At 36.7% G+C, this 22260-nt stretch overlaps 1 protein-coding gene across 1 annotated transcript in view; it reads left to right on the top strand.

Moving 5' to 3' along the window:
* The first annotated feature begins 14559 nt into the window (after positions 1 to 14559).
* Positions 14560 to 22260, top strand: part of igfbp2a (insulin-like growth factor binding protein 2a) — a 56980-nt gene continuing 49279 nt past the window's right edge. Inside the window, exon 1 of the mRNA XM_062062251.1 lies at positions 14560 to 14962. Within this exon, the coding sequence (XP_061918235.1) occupies positions 14584 to 14962 (379 nt within the window). The 5' untranslated portion in view covers positions 14560 to 14583. The remainder of the gene's footprint in view (positions 14963 to 22260) is intronic.

Genomic DNA, 22260 nt, shown 5'->3' with positions numbered 1-22260 from the left:
TAAAAACAGAATACAATGATTTGCAAATCCTTTTCAACCTATATTCAATTGAATAAACTGCAAAGACAAGATATTCAATGTTGGAACTAAGAAACTTCATCTATTTTTGCAAATATTAGCTCATTTGGAATTTGATGCCTGCAACATGTTTAAAAAAAAAGCTGGCACAAGTGGCAAAAAAGACAGAGAAAGTTGAGGAAAGCTCATCAATAGCTTATTTGGAACATCCCACAGGTGAACAGGCTAATTGGGAACAGGTGGGTGCCATGATTGGGTATAAAAAAATGTTCCATGAAATGCTCAGTCATTCACAAACAAGGATGGGGCGACGGTCACCACTTTGTCAACAAATGCGTGAGCAAATTGTTTAAGAGCAACATTTCTCAACGAGCTATCGCAAGTAATTTAGGGATTTCAACATCTACGGTCTGTAATATCATCGAAAGGTTCAGAAAATTTGGAGAAATTACTGCAAGTAAGCGATGATATTACCGACCTTCGATCCCTCAGCCGGTACGGCATCAAGACCCGACATCGGTGTGTAAAGGATATCACCACATTGGCTCAGGAACCCTCAGAAAACCACTTTCAGTAACTACAGTTGGTCGCTACATCTGTAGGTGCAAGTTAAAACTCTACTCTAAAGCGAAAGGTTCAGATAATTTGGAGAAATTACTGCAAGTAAGCGATGATATTACCGACCTTCGATCCCTCAGCCGGTACGGCATCAAAACCCGACATCGGTGTGTAAAGGATATCACCACATGGGCTCAGGAACCCTCAGAAAACCACTGTCAGTAACTACAGTTGGTCGCTACATCTGTAGGTGCAAGTTAAAACTCTACTCTAAAGCGAAAGGTTCAGAAAATTTGGAGAAATTACTGCAAGTAAGCGATGATATTACAGACCTTCGATCCCTCAGGCGGTAATGCATTAAAACCCGACATCGGTGTGTAAAGGATATCACCACATGGGCTCAGGAACCCTCAGAAAACCACTGTCAGTAACTACAGTTGGTCGCTACATCTGTAGGTGCAAGTTAAAACTCTACTCTAAAGTGAAAGGTTCAGAGAATTTGGAGAAATTACTGCAAGTAAGCGATGATATTACAGACCTTCGATCCCTCAGCCGGTACGGCATCAAAACCCGACATCGGTGTGTAAAGAATATCACCGCATGGGCTCAGGAACACTTCAGAAAACCACTGTCAGTAACTACAGTTGGTCGCTACATCTGTAAGTGCAAGTTAAAACTCTACTCTAAAGCGAAAGGTTTAGAGAATTTGGAGAAATTACTGTAAGTAAGCGATGATATTACCGACCTTCGATCCCTCAGGCGGTACGGCATCACGACCCGACATCGGTGTGTAAAGGATATCACCGCATGGGCTCAGGAACACTTCAGAAAACCACTGTCAGTAACTACAGTTGGTCGCTACATCTGTAAGTGCAAGTTAAAACTCTACTCTAAAGCGAAAGGTTCAGAGAATTTGGAGAAATTACTGCAAGTAAGCGATGATATTACGGACCTTCGATCCCTCAGGCGGTAATGCATTAAAACCCGACATCTGTGTGTAAAGGATATCACCACATGGGCTCAGGAACCCTCAGAAAACCACTGTCAGTAACTACAGTTGGTCGCTACATCTGTAGGTACAAGTTAAAACTCTACTCTAAAGCGAAAGGTTCAGAGAATTTGGAGAAATTACTGCAAGTAAGCGATGATATTACCGACCTTCGATCCCTCAGCCGGTACTGCATCAAAACCTGACATCGGTGTGTAATGGATATCACCGCATGGGCTCAGGAACACTTCAGAAAACCACTGTCAGTAACTACAGTTGGTCGCTACATCTGTAGGTGCAAGTTAAAACTCTACTCTAAAGCGAAAGGTTCAGAGAATTTGGAGAAATTACTGCAAGTAAGCGATGATATTACAGACCTTCGATCCCTCAGGCGGTACGGCATCACGACCCGACATCGGTGTGTAAAGGATATCACCACATGGGCTCAGGAACACTCAGAAAACCACTGTCAGTAACTACAGTTGGTCGCTACATCTGTAAGTGCAAGTTAAAACTCTACTCTAAAACGAAAGCCATTTATCAACAACACCCAGAAACGCCGCCGGCTTCGCTGGACCAAAATAATATAAATATCTTTCTGTATTTGAAACAAATGTAAAAAAAAAAAAATATGATGATGATGATGATGAAAAGATATGACTTTGAGTAAGCTGAATTTTTTATTATTATTTGTCTTGTTGTTTTTTGTCTAATGTTGTATTTGCGTGAATGGGGCACATAATATATTAATTTCTGCTCCTTTTCTTTGATGGTTTGTTTGAATGTTGTATCAGTTATCTATATTTATTATTGAGTAAATGAAATGAAAATAAAAATGTAATTGGAAATCTTTTGATACACCATTGGTATCAATACTGTCGATACTTGGATGCCCACCCCTGCCATGAATCAAAGGTGTACCCTTATTTTCCCAACTTAACAGCATTCTGGAAATTGAATCAATGTGGTCATCTTGTGCTCGGGTGTCCAAGGTTTGATTTGTAATGGCAATATTCGGCCCGCAGCTAGTTTATTTATTTTTCAATCATACAGCAACAATTAAATGCATGCAATTTTATTTGAATGAATCACGACACAATTTTTTTCTGTATTGGTGGAAAAGGTTTGCACACCTGACGGCTCATTAATCAGTTGATAGTTTGTATTTCCAACACTCAAACCCATGGCCTCTATTTATCCAATCAGCGGTCCATGCACTGAGTCTTAATTAGGTGAAGTTAAAGCCAAACTCTAAACAAAGTAGTCATTCATGGTTAAATATAGAGGGGGAAAAAAAGCAAAAAATCCTTTACAGCACATTTTTATACCGTTTAAAACAAATACAATATAATATTTTTTGTTTAGTAATCCCATATTAAATATATTTATATTGTTTACATAGATATTAATGCTGTGATATATTGTTGTGTTAGTATTTTGTGCAACATGTTCCTATTATTGAACTACACTGAAACATTTACTATAGTTTTAGTTTTAGTCTTGCTATCAATGCAAAACAAATTATAGTCTGCAAATGATGTGTTGTTGTTGTTGAGTGTCGGTGCTGTCTAGAGCTCGGCAGAGTAACCGTGTAATACTCTTCCATATCAGTAGGTGGCAGCCGGTAGCTAATTGCTTTGTAAATGCAGGTAAAAAGGTGTCTTTTGCTTAAACCAAAAATAAACAAAAGGTGAGTGCCCTCAAGAAAAGGCATTGAAGCTTAGGGAAGGCTATGCAGAACGAAAGTAAAACTGAACTGGCTACACAAGTAAACAAAAACAGAATGCTGGACGACAGCAAAAACTTACTGTGGAGCAAAGACGGCGTCCACAACAGGGCCGTCCCGTGGCATAGGCCGTATAGGCAAATGCTGAGGGTGCCGTCCATCAGGGGGCGCCACGCCAGTGCCACAAATGTTGGAGAAAAAAAAAAAAAAGTTGGTACTATTATTTCTAAATACAAAAAATAAGCCGACGTTAATTAAAATGCAAAGTAAAGCCTATTTAATAGAAATATTATTTGTTACAACATTACGCCCCCACCCCCAATCCCCCCGCACGGTGCGCCCCCTCCCTTCCCATATCATGACTCTTACCACATCAAAAAATCAACACAAGATGTCAAAACGGCCAAAACTGTCAGGTGCCCAGGGAAGAAAAAAGAGAAAAGAAGAGGAGGAGAAACGAGAAAAAGACAGAGGTAGCAGGTAGGTAACGTTAGCCTACTTGAAATTATTTGTCTGTTACAGAATGTGATAGTAACCTGGCTTTTTAGCATTAAGCTAATGTTACATGATTCGGCAATTGCTAATCAATAAATAGCTAGTTCTGTTTTAACGTCGGGTTAATATTGTGGAGGGGGCTAAATTGGTATGGAAAATAATAATGTAACGTTAGGTAATTACAGTACTCCCACCTTACATTCCTCAGGACATTTGTATTAGATCTTTTAAGCAGGTGTTTTTTGTTTACATTGTTATTGCCTTCTGTTTAGCTAATGTTTGCCCTGCAGGTAATAGTCACTTTTCCACCCCTTTATATATTAGGTATAGTTGTAAGCCTAGTTGTTAAAGTGCACATCATTAATGGTAATTAAGCAATATCACATGAGAGGGAATGCTGTTTTTTAATTTGAGCACTGCTGTGATTCGGTTAAAGATAATCATAACATAACATTCTCATATAATATGTTAATTTGCTTTCTTTAAGTAAAAAAAAAGGTCAAAGACAAAGCTATTCGGTTTCTTGTGAGTATATACACTTAACTGCCGATATGGGGGGGTGCGCCACCTAAAATCTTGCCAAGGGCGCCAGATTGGTTAGGGCCAGGCCTGGTCCACAATGTACATCCGAACATGACATGACAATCAATAATGTCCCCACAAAGAAGGATTAGAAACAACTGAAATATTCTTGATTGCTAAAACAAAGTAGATGCGGGAAATATAAGACATAAAAAGGCTACAGGGAAATACCAACAACCGAGAAAAAGCCACCAAAATAAGAGCGCAAGACAAGAACTAAAACACTACACACAGGAAAACAGCAAATAAGTCAGGGTGTGATGTGACAGGTGGTGACAGTACACCTACTTTGAGACAAGAGCTATATTGATTACGCTTTAAAGTCATATCCAACAATTGCGACAACGACTTTAACTGTCAACTGAGCTTATGATTTCTGCTGGTGGTGTGCCTCCGGGTTTTTTCAACGCAAAAAATGTGCCTTGGCTCAAAAAAGGTTGAAAAACACTGCCATACCCTATTCAGAAAGTGAACCAGTTCTGAATACGGCCAAATAAATCAGAAGGGAGGCCCAGGAAATATAGTTTACATTCGTGTCTGCTATTCCATCCAACTTACAGATGCCTCATGCATTTTAGACCCTTGATGGATAAACACAGTCTGGACAAGCTTAATAGAAGCTTGTTCGCCCGAAAGCTTGGCCGTACTGATCGATTGGAAACATACGGTAGCATACAGTAAGGTTACTGTAGTCACTTGTGACTTTTCATTTAGCTGATGTGCTTTAGGCAGAGGTGTCCAAACCTTACAGAAGAAAGTTCATACATCAAAATAATCTGGGCGGGGGTTTATGTGTTCTATCATTTTGTTGGTCAAAATACACAAAAAAAGTCGTTAAAGAAATCCTTAAAGGCCTACTGAAATGAATTTTTAAATTTATACGGGAATAGCAGATCCATTCTATGTATCATACTTGATCATTTCGCGATATTGCCATATTTTTGCTGAAAGGATTTAGTAGAGAAAATCGACGATAAAGTTTGCAACTTTTGCACGCTGATAAAAAAAAACCTTGCCCCTACCGGAAGTAGCGTGACGTCACAATCAATCAATCATCAATCAATGTTTATTTATATAGCCCTAAATCACAAGTGTCTCAAAGGGCTGTACAAGCCACAACGACATCCTCGGTACAGAGCCCACATACGGGCAAGGAAAAACTCACCCCAGTGGGACGTCGGTGAATGACTATGAGAAACCTTGGAGAGGACCGCATATGTGGGTAACCCCCCCCCCCCCCCCCCCCTCTAGGGGAGACCGAAAGCAATGGATGTCGAGTGGGTCTGACATAACATTGTGAAAGTCCAGTCCACAGTGGATCCAACACATCAGCGGGAGTCCAGTCCACAGCGGGGCCAACAGGAAACCATCCCGAGCGGAGACGGGTCAGCAGCGCAGAGATGTCCCCAACCGATGCACAGGCTAGTGGTCCACCCGGGGTCCCGACTCTGGACAGCCAGCACTTCATCCATGGCCACCGGACCTATGCAACTCCCCCTCGCAAGGGACAGGGGAGAAGAGGAGAGAAGAAAAGAAACGGCAGATCAACTGGTCTAAAAAAGGGGGGTCTATTTAAAGGCTAGATTATACAAATGAGTTTTAAGATGGGACTTAAATGCTTCTACTGAGGTAGCATCTCTAACTGTTACCGGGAGGGCATTCCAGAGTACTGGAGCCCGAATAGAAAACGCTCTATAGCCCGCTGACTTTTTTTTTTTTTTTGGCTCTGGGAATCACTAATAAGCCGGAGTTCTTTGAACGCAGATTTCTTGTCGGGACATATGGTACAATATAATCGGCGAGATAGTATAGTATACAAGCGGTAGTGCTGCTCACAATTCCCCGTTGTTTACAATGGAGCGAGAGATATTAGGCGCGAGAAAGTGACGATTACCCCATTAATTTGAGCGAGGATGAAAGATTTGTGGATGAGGAACGTTAGAGTGACAGACTAGAATGCAGTTCAAGAGATATCTTTTTTCGCTCTGACCGTATCTTAGGTACAAGCTGGCTCATTGGAATCCACACTCTCTCCTTTTTCTATTGTGGATCACGGATTTGTATTTTAAACCACCTCGGATACTATATCCTCTTGGAAATGAGAGTCGAGAAGGCGAAATGGACATTAACAGTGACTTTTATCTCCACGACAATACATCGACGAAGCTCTTTAGCATGAGCTAACGTGATAGCATCTGTCTCAAATGCAGATAGAAACAAAATAAATAAATCCCTGACTGGAAGGATAGACCGAAGATCAACAATACTACTATCAGGAGACACCGAACCAAACACTGGACATGTAAATACACGGTTAATGTGTATTCCACGCCTGTCGAAGCCTAGCAATGCTGTTGCTAACGACGCTAACTTAACAACGGGACCTCGTCAGAGCTATGATAAAAACATTAGCGCTCCACCTACGCCAGCCAGCCCTCCTCCGCTCATCAACACCCGTGCTCACCTGCGTTCCAGCGATCGACGATGCGGTCGGCGGCCCGGAGACGTAGGAAGTCAAGGTGAGTTCGCCGCTAGCGCGTCTTCTATCCAACAAAGTCCTCCTTGTTGTGTTGCTACAGCCAGCCGCTAATACACCGATCCCACCTACAACGTTCTTCTTTGCAGCCTCCATTGTTCATTAAACAAATTGCAAAAGACTCACCAACACAGATGTCCAGAATACTGTGGAATTTTGTCGAAGAAAACAGAACTCTGTGTATTGTGTCCAAAAGGGTCCAAACACTTTTGTGGACCTCGCGACGTCTCGGGCATTCGTCATCCTCCAAAGGCGTTTTGAACCGGAAGTTCCCCGGAAAACTTAAAATTGCACTTTATAAGTTAACCCGGCCGTATTTGCATGTGTTGCAATGTTAAGATTTCATCTTTGATATATAAACTATCAGACTGCGTGGTCGGTAGTAGTGGCTTTCAGTAGGCCTTTAAAGTAAAATACCATGAACAAAAAAACTATACTTATTCGGTTTGTACCAGATCACACCTCACTCCTACCGTGGGCTGTAGGACAGAGTAAAACAACTTGCACTGAGCCTAGTCTATAAAATCCGCCATACCTCCCTGATACCGAAGTACATGTCAAACTACTTCCTTAACGTAAATGACCGACATAACCACAACACCAGGGGGAGCTCCACAAACCACGTTAAACCCAGATTCCGATCTAACAAAGGTCTTAACTCATTCTCCTTCTATGCCACATCAATGTGGAATGCACTCCCAACAGGTGTTAAAGAAAGGGCATCTCTATCCTCCTTCAAAACCGCACTAAAAGAACACATCCAGGCTATACAACCCTAGACTAACACCCTCCCTTCCACATCCCACCTCCCGGGATTGTATATAATCAAATGTAAATAATCAAATGTAGATACTTATTCTTATGCTTTCTGATCTCTCTCTCTATGTCCACTACTTGCTGTACATATCCTATCAAGTCAGTCCTACACGGTTCCAATGTTCATTTCTCTGATGATGCAATTGTTGATGACTGAAGTGTTGATATCAACCAAACCTAACCCCCCCCCCCCGCCCCCCTCCCTCCACATCCCACACCCCAGATTGTAAATAATGTAAATAATTCAATGTATATACTCTGATGATTATCTTGTGTGATGACTGTATTATGATGATAGTATATATCTGTATCATGAACAAGCTGAAAAACTTATTCGGGTGTTACCATTTAGTGGTCAATTGTACGGAATATGTACTGCACTGTGCAATCTACTAATAAAAGTATCAATCAATCAATCAATCAAAATTGTGTTATTTAAATGACAGTGATTTTGTCTCAAAACAATTCTAAGATTTGTAATTGTACTATCAGTCCGCTAATATTAGGAGATTTAGTGCCATGAAAATGAGATACCGTATTGTATCGGTATCCTTTTTTTTCTACCGAGCGCAATAACGGATAAAAATTGCCTGGATTTCGGCGCATGAGTGATGACCTCATCGAGCTGTGCCGTGCTTCACCTAGCAACAATCTTGCTAGCTAGTATGTCCCCTGTCAAGGGGTGGGTACCGTTTACATTTGAATCGATATGCTACCGATATTGGTATTCAACGGTGCCGATTATTGGTGCTTTTGTGTGTGTTGAAATATGTTGATACATGTTGATTTCTTTGAAAAATATATTTATTTTCAATGTTGTTTTCTTACGCTTCTGCGTCTCATTAGCGAGTACTGTACGTTACTATATTATATAGTAGCTTTTGCATGAAGTTGCCCTTTCAAGACGTTAGATCAGGGGTACCCAAACTACGGCCTGTGGACCAGATCCGGCCCGCGGGAAGTCCCAAGTCAAAGAAATGTTTTTAATATATATATACACTACCGTTCAAAAGTTTGGGGTCACATTGAAATGTCCTTATTTTTGAAGGAAAAGCACTGTACTTTTCAATGAAGATAACTTTAAACTAGTCTTAACTTTAAAGAAATACACTCTATACATTGCTAATGTGGTAAATGACTATTCTAGCTGCAAATGTCTGGTTTTTGGTGCAATATCTACATAGGTGTATAGAGGCCCATTTCCAGCAACTATCACTCCAGTGTTCTAATGGTACAATGTGTTTGCTCATTGGCTCAGAAGGCTAATTGATGATTAGAAAACCCTTGCGCAATCATGTTTACACATCTGAAAACAGTTTAGCTCGTTACAGAAGCTACAAAACGGACCTTCCTTGGAGCAGATTGAGTTTCTGGAGCATCACATTTGTGGGGTCAATTAAACGCTCAAAATGGCCAGAAAAAGAGAACTTTCATCTGAAACTCGACAGTCTATTCTTGTTCTTAGAAATGAAGGCTATTCCACAAAATTGTTTGGGTGACCCCAAACTTTTGAACGGTAGTGTATATGTATTTTTTTTATTTTTTATTATAATGTTTTAAAATCTGTCCTTTCTGATCCATGTTTTTATACTTTCCCCCCCAACTTTTCTATGCTCCGACATTGTTTCAGTTCATCACTTCTTAGTCTATTTTATTTTTCTATAACATTCTTAAAATAAAACAATCCTCATAAATCCTATTTTCCCTCTCTCTGGCTAAACATGCCCTGAATAGTTCCTGGTTGTTTATTATGTCTTGCTTTGAATGTGATCTGTGCTGTTTGGTATTCTATTCAGTTGGTGAACTTTAGCAGTTTTGTAGATGCGTGTGATCTTTGTAAGCAACTCTATTAATGACCCCGACTGCTCTTTTTTTGAAGAAGGATAAGAGTTTGCTGAGAACTCTTGAAGGTGTTGAACCAAACCTAAAGATGGTGAAACAACAGAGTTGTTTCGCTGCATTAAAAACTGAGGCTTTTAACTGTAAATGTTTTAAGTGAACGTTCCCAAGTGTGATTTTCATCAACTATTACGCCAAGAAATGTGGTTTCTGGCACCCTTTCAATATTGACATACAGTACATGACATAGGCCAACGTATTCAGCTGTATGACTCAGAGTCATATAACTTGGTTTCTTGCACAACAATGCAATCGCCGCTCATGTTAATTACCAAACCGTATCTTAGAATGGTAGGCTGAACAGCTATAAGGTATGATGCAATTGACGCTCATGTTAAATACCAAATCACAACTTACAACGTTTGCTGAAAATCTATAAGGTATGATGCAATCGCTGCTCATGTTAATTACCAAACCGTGACTTAGAATGTTTGCTGGACAATTATAAGGTATGATGCAATCGCCACTTATTAAGGAAGGATGTGACATCACAGATGGAAAAATGCAATATACTACACATATTGCAGGGTTCAGTGATAGCTCAAAGTTGTCTTTTTATAGTTTGACGGACAATTTAAAGCCATTTTTCAAGCTATTCCAACTATTCCACCTTCAACATATTTCACCATCCTGGAAATTCAAACTTCCCCTTTTCCAAGTTCAAAAAAATTCCAGGATTTTCCAGAATTCCTGGTTTTCCAAAGCCCTGTTTCCACCCTTTTTTTCTGGCGACTACTCCTTCCACATTTTTCAACGCATTTCAACCGTTCCACCGTCAAAACATTCCTCTTAATTAGGACAAAAAACACAATTGTTTTTTGAACTGGAAAAATTCCCCGTTTTCCCGAATTTCCCGGAATTCCGTTTTACAATTTCTCAATTAAACATGTTATTACTTGGACATTTGTCGACCGATTTGAAAAATTCCAACACCAACCCTTTCAGCTCATTCAGACCATTCCATTTTTTTTTTACCATTTTCAAAAAAATTCCAGCTGTTCCCTTTTCTACTTTATTGATTGATTCATGATTGAAAAAAAAGAAGTAGTACTTACATGTAAAATATTTAATAAAAAATGCATTTCAGTTCAGTTTATTTGGGAATCATGGGCTTTCCCTTGACAAATTCCAAAAATTCCCAGATTTCCCAGAATTCCAGGTTTTCCGGGACATTTTTCCAATTAAAAATGAATTGGCCCTTTTTCAAACTTCCACCATTTCCACATTTTTCAACCTATTCAAACCATTCCACTTTTAACACATTCCACCATTCTGGAAATTCAAACTACCCTTTTTCAAGTTAAAAAAAAATTCCAGGATTTTCCAGAATTCCTGCTTTTCCAAAGCCCTATTTCCACCCTTTTTTCTGGCGATTACTCCTTCCACATAATCAGGACAAAAAACAAAGTTGTTTTTTGAACTGGAAAAATTCCCGGTTTTCCCGAAATTCCAGGAATTCCGTAATACCATTTCTCAATTCAACATGTTATTACTTCAACATTTCTCAACCGATTTAAAAAAAATTCAACACCAACCACTTCAACTCATTCAGACCATTCAAGTTTTTTTAAATAATTTTATAAATTTTCCGCTTTTCCCGAAATTCCCAATTTTTTCTTAAATTCCCATTGAAATCAGTGGGACATTCTTCAAAGTTCCACAACTTCCACATTTTTCATATGATTCAAACCGTTCCAACTTCAAAATATTCAGCGTGTTCAGAAATAGTGTGCTATACTTCAATAATTCTAAAAAAAAATTCCCGGATTTCCCATAATTCCTTTATTTATTTATTTTGCATTTCCCCATTAACTGGCCATTTTTCAAACTTTCACAATTCCCACATTCTTCAACCTATTCAAACCATTTAAAACACATCGGGCGGAAGGCGGGATACACCCTGGACAAGTCGCCACCTAATCACAGGGCCAACACAGTTTTTTGAACTGGAAAAATTCCCCGTTTTCCCGAATTTCCAGGAATTCCGTTAAACCATTTCTCAATTCAACATGTAACTACTTCGACATTTTTCGACCGATTTGAAAAATTCCAACACCAACCATTTCATGTCTTCCTTTGATATAAATCCAAGTTTGTTTTTTTACCATTTTCAAAAAAAAATTCCAGCTTTTCCCTCTTCTAGTTTATTGATTGATTCATGATTGAAAAAAAAAATGAAGTAGTACTTACATATAAAATATGTCATAAAAAATGCATTTCAGTTCAGTTTGATTGGGAATCACAGGCTTTCCCTTGACAAATTCCCCAAATTCCCAGATTTCCCAGAATTCCAGGTTTTCCAGGACATTTTTCCCATTCAAAATGAATTGGCCATTTTTCAAACTTTCACCATTTCCACATTTTACAACCTATTCAAACCATTCCACCTTCAACACATTGCACCAACCTAAAAATTCTAACTAACTTTTTTCCAAGTTCAAAAAAAATTCCAGGATTTTCCAGAATTCCCGCTTTTCCAAAGCCCTATTTCCTCCCTTTTTTTCTGGCGACTACTCCTTCCACTTTTTTCAACGCATTTCAACCGTTCCACCGTCAAAACATTCCTCTTAATTAGGACAAAAAACTAAATCGTTTTTTGAACTGGAAAAATTCCCCGTTTTCCCGAATTTCCAGGAATTTCCCTATTATGATTTCTCGATTCAACATGTTACGACTTCAACATTTTTCGACCGATTTGAAAAATTCCAACACCAACCATTTCAACTCTTTCAGACCATTCAATTTTTTTTTTTACCATTTAAAAAAAAAAAAAATCCAGCTTTTCCCTCTTCTAGTTTATTGATTGATTCATGATTGAAAAAAAAATGAAGTAGTACATACATATAAAATATTTCATAAAAAATGCATTTCAGTTCAGTTTGATTGGGAATCACAGGCTTTCCCTTGACAAATTCCCCAAATTCCCAGATTTCCCAGAATTCCAGGTTTTCCAGGACATTTTTCCCATTCAAAATAATTTGGCCATTTTTCAAACTTTCACCATTTCCACATTTTACAACCTATTCAAACCATTCCACCTTCAACACATTGCACCAACCTAAAAATTCTAACTAACTTTTTTCCAAGTTCAAAAAAAATTCCAGGATTTTCCAGAATTCCAGCTTTTCCAAAGCCCTACTTCCATCCCTTTTTTTTGGCGACTACTCCTTTCACATTTTTCAACGCATTTAAACCGTTCCACCGTCAAAACATTCCTCTTAATTAGGACAAAAAACTAAATCGTTTTTTGAACTGGAAAAATTCCCCGTTTTCCCAAATTTCCAGGAATTCCCTAATACGATTTCTCGATTCAACATGTTACGACTTCAACATTTTTCGACCGATTTGAAAAATTCCAACACCAACCATTTCAACTCATTCAGACCACTCAATTTTTTTTTTTACCATTTTCAAAAAAAAATTCCAGCTTTTCCCTCTTCTAGTTTATTGATTGATTCATGATTGAAAAAAAAATGAAGTAGTACATACATATAAAATATTTCATAAAAAATGCATTTCAGTTCAGTTTGATTGGGAATCACAGGCTTTCCCTTGACAAATTCCCCAAATTCCCAGATTTCCCAGAATTCCAGGTTTTCCAGGACATTTTTCCCATTCAAAATAATTTGGCCATTTTTCAAACTTTCACCATTTCCACATTTTACAACCTATTCAAACCATTCCACCTTCAACACATTGCACCAACCTAAAAATTCTAACTAACTTTTTTCCAAGTTCAAAAAAAATTCCAGGATTTTCCAGAATTCCAGCTTTTCCAAAGCCCTACTTCCATCCCTTTTTTTTGGCGACTACTCCTTTCACATTTTTCAACGCATTTAAACCGTTCCACCGTCAAAACATTCCTCTTAATTAGGACAAAAAACTAAATCGTTTTTTGAACTGGAAAAATTCCCCGTTTTCCCAAATTTCCAGGAATTCCCTAATACGATTTCTCGATTCAACATGTTACGACTTCAACATTTTTCGACCGATTTGAAAAATTCCAACACCAACCATTTCAACTCATTCAGACCACTCAATTTTTTTTTTTACCATTTTCAAAAAAAAATTCCAGCTTTTCCCTCTTCTAGTTTATTGATTGATTCATGATTGAAAAAAAAAAGAAGTAGTACTCACATGTAAAATATTTCATAAAAAATGCATTTCAGTTCAGTTTATTTGGGAATCATGGGCTTTCCCTTGACAAATTCCCAAAATTCCCAGATTTCCCAGAATTCCAGGTTTTCCAGGACATTTTTCCCATTCAAAATGAATTGGCCATTTTTCAAACTTTCACCATTTCCACATTTTACAACCTATTCAAACCATTCCACCTTTACCACATTCCACCAACCTAAAAATTCTAACGAACTTTTTTCCAAGTTCAAAAAAAATTCCAGGATTTTCCAGAATTCCTGCTTTTCCAAAGCCCTACTTCCATCCCTTTTTTTTTGGCGACTACTCCTTTCACATTTTTCAACGCATTTCAACCGTTCCACCGTCAAAACATTCCTCTTAATTAGGACAAAAAACTAAATAGTTTTTTGAACTGGAAAAATTCCCCGTTTTCCCGAATTTCCAGGAATTCCCTAATACGATTTCTCGATTCAACATGTTACGACTTCAACATTTTTCGACCGATTTGAAAAATTCCAACACCAACCATTTCAACTCTTTCAGACCACTCAATTTTTTTTTTTTACCATTTTAAAAAAAAAATTCCAGCTTTTCCCTCTTCTAGTTTATTGATTGATTCATGATTGAAAAAAAAAAAAAAAGTAGTACTCACATGTAAAATATTTCATAAAAAATGCATTTCAATTCATTTCAGTTTAATTGGTGTTTGGTCCTATAAGAGCAAATCCAGGGTCTGTAGGACCCAGCAGACTTCTCCACCCCACCTGTTCTCCTGCTTTTTTTTTTTTTTTTTTTTTGAAACTTTGGAATGCGTTCCACCGGTCCGTGATGATGACCCAAAACCTTACAGCAATGCTGGAGCTCCAATACCTGCTGGTCCTCACCGCGTCCGTCGCCGGCGCCTCGCTGGCCGAGATGGTGTTCCGGTGCCCGGTGTGCACCATGGATCGCCTGGAGCTCTGCCCGGTGCTCAGCGAGCCTTGTGCGGAGATCGTGCGAGAGCCCGGCTGCGGGTGCTGCCCGGTGTGTGCCCGGCAGGAGAGCGAGGCGTGCGGCGTGTACACCCCGAGGTGCGCCGCTGGCTTGCGGTGCTACCCGACGCCCGACTCGGACCTTCCCCTGGAGCAACTGGTGCAGGGCCAGGGCCAGTGCCGGCGCATCGTGGACACCGACACTGTGAGCCAGGAGCACCCGGAACACACCAGCGGTCAGTCCGTCCTTTGTTTTAGTAGTTTGTAATAAATAATATCATTTAATATAATATAATATAATATAATGTAATGTAATGTAATGTAATGTAATATAATATAATATAATATAATATAATTTAATATAATGTAATGTAATGTAATGTAATGTAATGTAATGTAATATAATATAATATAATATAATATAATATAATTTAATTTAATTTAATTTAATTTAATTTAATTTAATTTAATTTAATTTAATATAAATTGTTTTATAATACAATATAATACATTTTAATATAAACACCACACATTGGGTTACGTACCACTTTTTACAATTTTCATATACATTTTCATGTATACTTGAATATTTAATAAATTACAATTGCAACGTTCATGCAGAGATCTAGAAATTGGGATTGATGACTCTTTAGAGCAGGGGTGTCGAACGGACGGCCCCAGGGCCGGATCAGGCCCGCGGACAGGTTTTATCCGGGCCCTCGGGGATGAGTTTGCTAAGTATAAAAATGAACCTGAAATTTTTTAAAATGAAATAAACCGCTGTTCTAAATGTGTCCACCGGATGTCGCAATAGCAATTCTTTGCATCTTTGTAGATCAGACCTGGGCAAATGAAGGCCCACGGGGCGACATGCGGCCCGTTAAGATTTTCAATCTGGCCCGCCGGACATTCCCAAATAATTTTTTTTAGATGTTTAAGATGGAAAGTGTAGCTGCCATGATGATGTTTTCTAATGACCCGAAGTCTTGAACTATACAAAGTATTTCAATGGTTGGAATCTGCGCTTTTGCATGATATACTATAGTTACTATGGTCATCTATTTAGTTGCTATGGTAATTAGAGATGCGTTAAAATGTAATATCGGAAATTATCGGTATCGTTTTTTTTTATTATCAGTATCATTTTTATTTTTATTTATTTAAAAAAAAAAATTAAATCCACATAAAAAAACACAAGATACACTTACAATTACTGCACCAACCCAAAAAACCTCCCTCCCCCATTCACACTCATTCACACAAAAGGGTTGTTTCTTTCTGTTATTAATATTCTGCTTCCTACATTATATATATCAATATATATCAATACAGTCTGCAAGGGATACAGTCTGTAAGCACACATGATTGTGCGTGCTGCTGGTCCACTAATAATACTAACCTTTAACAGTTAATTTGACAAATTTTCATTCATTACTAGTTTCTATGTAACTGTTTTTATATTGTTTTACTTTCTTTTTTATTCAAGAAATGTTTTTAATTTATTTATCTTGTTTTATTTGATTCATTTTTAAAAAAAAGTACCTTATCTTCACCATACCTGGTTGTCCAAATTAGGCATAATAATGTGTTAATTCCACGACTGTATATATCGGTTGATATCGGTATCGGTTGATATCGGTATCGGTAATTAAAGAGTTGGACAATATCGGCATATCGGATATCGGCAAAAAGCCATTATCGGACATCCCTAATGGTAATGTAATTAGTTGATATGGTAATCTAATTAGTTACTATGGTAATCTATTGAGTTACTATGGTCATCTAATTAGTTACTATGGTAATCTATTTGAAATGCGGGTGTCAGGGACAGACGCGGAAGGAGATTTTTACAACAAAGTTGTAAAACTTAGTGATATATCAGATATATCAGATTGTAGGTGGGGTTTTTTTAGGGTTCTTTTGCATTCATATTTTGCTGTTTGTTGCATTTTTAGACTAGACTAGACTTCCTTTTTATTGTCCTTCAAATTTGAACTTTACAGTACAGATAAGAACGAAATTTCGTTACATAAGCTCATGTTTGTTGCATTTTTGTTGCGTTTCGCTTAATTGTAAAATATGTCAATCGAGAGGGGGTTGCGACGTTCTTTGCCACGATTGTGTCCCATAGTAGCTCATTTTGTCTCGGACACATTTCTTGAAAAATTCCGCCTCTAAAGTCCTGGCGCACCTACTGACGAGATGGAGGTGTGTTGGTCGACCAGGGAAAAAAAACGACAAAATCGAAAGAGGGTAAAAAGTCTTGTTTTTGTACTTAAGTACAGTTTCATATGTTTTCAGTATTCAGTGTTTTATTGTTCATAGTTAATATTGTTTTTTTTTTCTTTTTTTTCTTTTTTTCAGTTAATATTGTAAATCCCACATTCTTTATTTTCATGTACATTCTGGGTGTCTCATTCAGTAAAAAAATGTAAAATTCCATTCCGTTTTTTAATGCGGCCTATCATAACGTTTTTAGTATTTAAACATTATTGTGAGGTTTTGTATTAGTGTTCCTAAAAATAGATATACCGGCCCCCAGACACATTTTTTTCTCAAAATTTGGGCAATGAGCAAACTACATAAATAACATCCTGTAGTTTGATTTTGATATAATTTTCTTATCTTGAAAGATTGAAAATGAACACCAATGGGTTGACTGACGAACATTATCGCATAGTTTATTCAGGTAATATAAATAACAACAAATAAAGATAGAATAATAATAATAATAATTATTATAAAATAATTTATTTGTAAAAAAGCACTTTACATTGAGTAAACAACCTCAAAGTGCTACAGTGTATTAAAAATAAAATAAAATAAAAAGATAATAAAAAATAAATACAAATAAAATCTAGAACAGCCAAATAGCTAAAACTAGTATGCATATATATATATATATATATATATATATATATATATATATATATATATATATATATATATATATATATATATATATATATATATATATATAAATATGTATATATATATATATATATATATATATATATATATATATATATATATATATATATATATATATATATATATATATATATATATATATATATAAAAGGCTTTTTTTTTAAAAAGAAGGGTTTTTAAGCCTTTTTTTAAAGCATCCACAGTCTGTGGTGCCCTCAGGTGGTCAGGGAGAGTGTTCCCCAGACTGGGAGCGGCGGAGCAGAAAGCCCGGTCTCTATACTATCTATCTATCTAGAATACTATTAACCGCAACATGTAAGTGTAAAAAAAACCCCAACAACATTATTATTCGTACATTTTCAGAATGTGCTCGTTCTATTCTTAAACAAATAAAACAATCTGAAGTTGTCTTTATTTTTAAGTTATAGTGCCGGGATTTTACCAGTCCGGCCCACTTGGGAGTAGATTTTTCTCCATGTGGGCCCCCCCCCCCCATCTAAAATGAGTTTGACACCCCTGCTTTCAAAGAGCCGTTCAAAAGAGTGGCTCGTTGTTATGTTTCTTATTTTATTAAAAGTAACCTTTTTCCCCCCAAATAAACTATTACTGACAGCAGTTATATGATACAATTTGTATCAGAAAAATTCAAATTACACGGAGTATATATTGGTGCACACGCAGAGTATAATAACAAAGAAAATCTATAATGCAATAGATTCATTCTTAATTTATTATTGATTTGTTCTTTCAAAATAAGACATAATTATGTTTAATCCACTGAGTGTTAAGTATTATTTTAAGTAGCAGTTACATAATCAGCAAACAAGTTAATATTAATTAAAAATAACAAGTGTAATAAACTTAAGAAGAAGGAAAATGTTACTTACACACATTTTTAAGTAAGTACAACTTTGAACAACTTTTTAAGTTTACGCTACTTATTCTAAATAATTATTTTGAGCATTAGGGTTTACAGAATTATTCTGGAACATTATTAATAATTTAATTTTGTATTTTTTCATTGTGAATATTACATTAGGTGGTGCCATATCCCATATGTCAGCCAATTGTTTACCGGCCCGCCACACATTCTGGAAATAAAAATAAAAAAGAACATTAAAAAAAGTGGAATGAGGTGAAATCTGACGAGAAAAAGTTGCAATGTTGACATAAAAGCTGCCATGCAGGCTGTTTTTTTTCTTTTGTCTTTCTTCATTTTTCTTTTTTTTGCCATTGCTCAAAAAAAAAAAAAAAAGACAAAAAAATCCATGTTATAATGAATTATTTTCAGGGCTCCAATTACTTCAAATATTTCACTTTAAAATGTTTTATGTGGTAAATATTGCATATATTGTGTAGTAGCCATATAAAAACATCAAAGTTTTCTTTGACAAAAGCGCATAAAACAAACAAAATAATAGTTCCAGCATAAAATGGACAGATATATCTGAAGTTGATCTCGTAACTTAAGTGTGGAAAGTAAAAGAAAAACCTAATAAAAATGTATCACTTTATGAGTGGGGCACATTTTGGATCCCAAATATATTTAGTGATTTTTTATTTATCTTTTCACTGTGATTACTCAAAAATATGAAATAATTAAAATCAATGGTGTCCTGCATTATTGATCTTTTAGGGCTCTAATTACTAAATACTGCATATTTCAGCTTTACTATAAAAAAAACTAAGTTGTTTTTGACAGAAAAGCCATAAAACATTTTTTTTAATTTGTATTACTTTATATCAACTTGAAGTTGATATAGAGATGTACTGTAAACGTTATAAAATTAAAAAATAATAATAATCTGATTTATTTTTAACATTTTAATGACTGAGACCCTTTATGGTCCCCGGGACCCTTAAAGGTAAAATAAATAAAAAATGCATATATTTTGTTATGGTTTGAAAATGAAAAATATCAAAATGGCCCCCACATGCTTTAATTTTTCCGTGTGCGGCCCTCAGTGGAAAAAGTTTGGACCCCCCTGCCATATGTGCATTGACAATAGCATGTTCCTTCACCTAAAACACTTTAGTGACTTACAAGTCCACAGGGCCACCCTGCAGGCTAAACTCAAAGCTGACTTTTATTTGGAACCCCCTCGCCTCAATTACAAAATATTTTTTTATATTTATGTGAAACTATTTTTGTAGTATTGTTTTTTTAATTATTTTTTATTTTATTTTTTTAAATCAAAATTGAATTCATTTTAATGCATATTTTTACTAAAATAAATTCATGGGTAAGTAATAATTAAAAATTAATTAATTACAAGTTTAACATCATTAAAACATACATTTAAATCTAACCAAAATCGATTCCGTCCGGGATTCAAACCCAGTAAATCTGGTTTATAGACAAAGGTCATGTATTAATTTACATTTAAATGGGACCTACCATGCAAAACCAACTTTTCAAACCAATTGGTGCCTACTTTTGTGTATATGGGACCTGCATAAGTCCTGCAAATTTGAAATCAAACCACAGAGGCATTGCAGAAAATATTTATTTAAAAAATCTAGCCTTTCTGCATACTTCCTACAAACGAGCCGTTTGGGATTTGCACAAGACCTGACGTATAACATTAGCGGATATCTCCATATATGGTAGAAATGTACTCGAACTGCTTTGCGCAGGTCCGCCATTGTATTCAGACGCTTTAAAACAATAAGGTCCTTCATTTTCTTTATCTTTTTGTTGTGGGGCAGACTGGCTCGTACATGCACATGCATCCTCCGCTGTTGCCATTCCTAATACAAAGTAGCATATAGTTAAAACGTATTTCTGTCAGTAAACTCCATATGGAAGCGTTAAAAACTACAACATGGCTGACGGGGAGAAGACAACCAGCAGGCACAAGACACTAAAACAATGTTGAGAATTTGTTGACTTAGGTCCTGACGTTGAGCAACTCAAACCTAACGTTGGAATAACATGCTTTTTGATATTTAATCAATATCGGGTTCAACTTCTGACGTGGATTTGACCATTGAATTTGAGTCCTTTTCCAAGCAATATGTTACGACACAAATACAACGTTGAAACAACATGCTTTTTGATACGGTTTATTCAATGTCAGGTTGTAATTTTGACTTGACCTATGAAATTTGGTAATTTCCCCACCAAAAACGTGGATCTAACATTAGTTACCAACTTTTCTCGATTTCCAAATACAACTATCTGGCAATGTAGTTTCAAAGTCAGTTTTAAAGGATATGTATGTATAATCAACATTGTATCATCAACATTGTATCAATGTATTGTGCCTGCTGGGCACTGTCGAAGTGGAGGCACGTAAATGAGACCGCCCAAAAAAACGGCGCATCCTGAAGTTAAAAAGCGGCTTGGAAATAGCCTGTAAAATATAATCTGTGCAACATTTTGACCAAAGAACCATCATTACATGTTATGTAGACCACAAGGAAGTGTTTTAAATGTAGAAAGAAAAAAAAATTATAACATGACCCCTTTGATATATGCTTCTTCTTGTTTGTTGTTAAAATAGAGCGCACAATTCCTAAACAGGCTGAATATTTTGAAGTTGGAACAGTTTGAATCGGATGAAAAATGTGGGAATTGGGGAACTTTGAAAAATGGCCCATTGATTTCAATGGAAAATTCCAAACAATTCGAGTATTTCGGGAAAAGCGGGGACTTTTTTTGAAAATGGTAAAAAACTTGAATGAGTTGAGTTGAAATAGTTGGTGTTGAAATTTCTCAAATTGGTCAAGAAATGTTGACGTAGTAACATGTTGAATTGGGAAATGGAATTACAGAATTTCTGGAATTTTGGAAAAACTGGGAATTTTTCCAGTTCAAAAAACAACTTTGTTTTTTTGTCCTGATTAAGAGGAATGTTTTGAACGGTTCAAATGCGTTGAAAAATGTGGGCGGAGTAGTCGCCAGAAAAAAGGGTGGAAATAGGGCTTTGGAAAAGCAGGAATTCTGGAAAATCCTGGAATTTTTTTTAACTTGGAAAAAGGTAGTTAGAATTTCCAGAATGGTGGAATATGTTGAAGGTGAAATAGTTTGAATAGGTTGAAAAATGTGGACATGGTGGAAGTTTGAAAAATGACCAATTCATTTTGAATGGGGAAAAATGTCCTGGAAAACCTGGAATTCTGGGAAATCTGGGAATTTTCGGGAATTTGTCAAGGGAAAGCCCGCGATTCCCGAATAGGCTCAACAGTTGGAAGTTGGAACGGTTTGAATCGGGTAAAACATGTGGAAAGTAGAGCGCGCAAAAATCTGAATGTTTTTAGAATTGTTGAAGTGGAGCAGACCATTCCCAAACAGGCTGAATATTTTGAAGTTGGAACAGTTTGAATCGGATGAAAAATGTGGGGATTGGGGAACTTTGAAAAATGTCTCATTGACTTCAATGGGAATTTCCAAACAATTTAGGAATTTTTGGGAAAAGCGGGAATTTTTTTGAAAATGTAAAAAACTTGAATGGCCAGAATGAGTTGAAATAGTTGGTGCAGAAAATTTTCAAATTGGTCAAGAAATGTTGACGTAGTAACATGTTGAATTGGGAAATGGAATAACGGAATTCCTGGAATTTTGGGAAAACTGGGAATTTTTCCAGTTCAAAAAACAACT

Source organism: Entelurus aequoreus, linkage group LG01, assembly GCF_033978785.1.
Source record: "Entelurus aequoreus isolate RoL-2023_Sb linkage group LG01, RoL_Eaeq_v1.1, whole genome shotgun sequence".
In the NCBI taxonomy this organism is placed as follows: Eukaryota; Metazoa; Chordata; class Actinopteri; order Syngnathiformes; family Syngnathidae; genus Entelurus; species Entelurus aequoreus.
The sequence above is the reverse complement of the archived record's forward strand: the minus strand, read 5'-3'. Positions and strand labels throughout refer to the sequence as shown.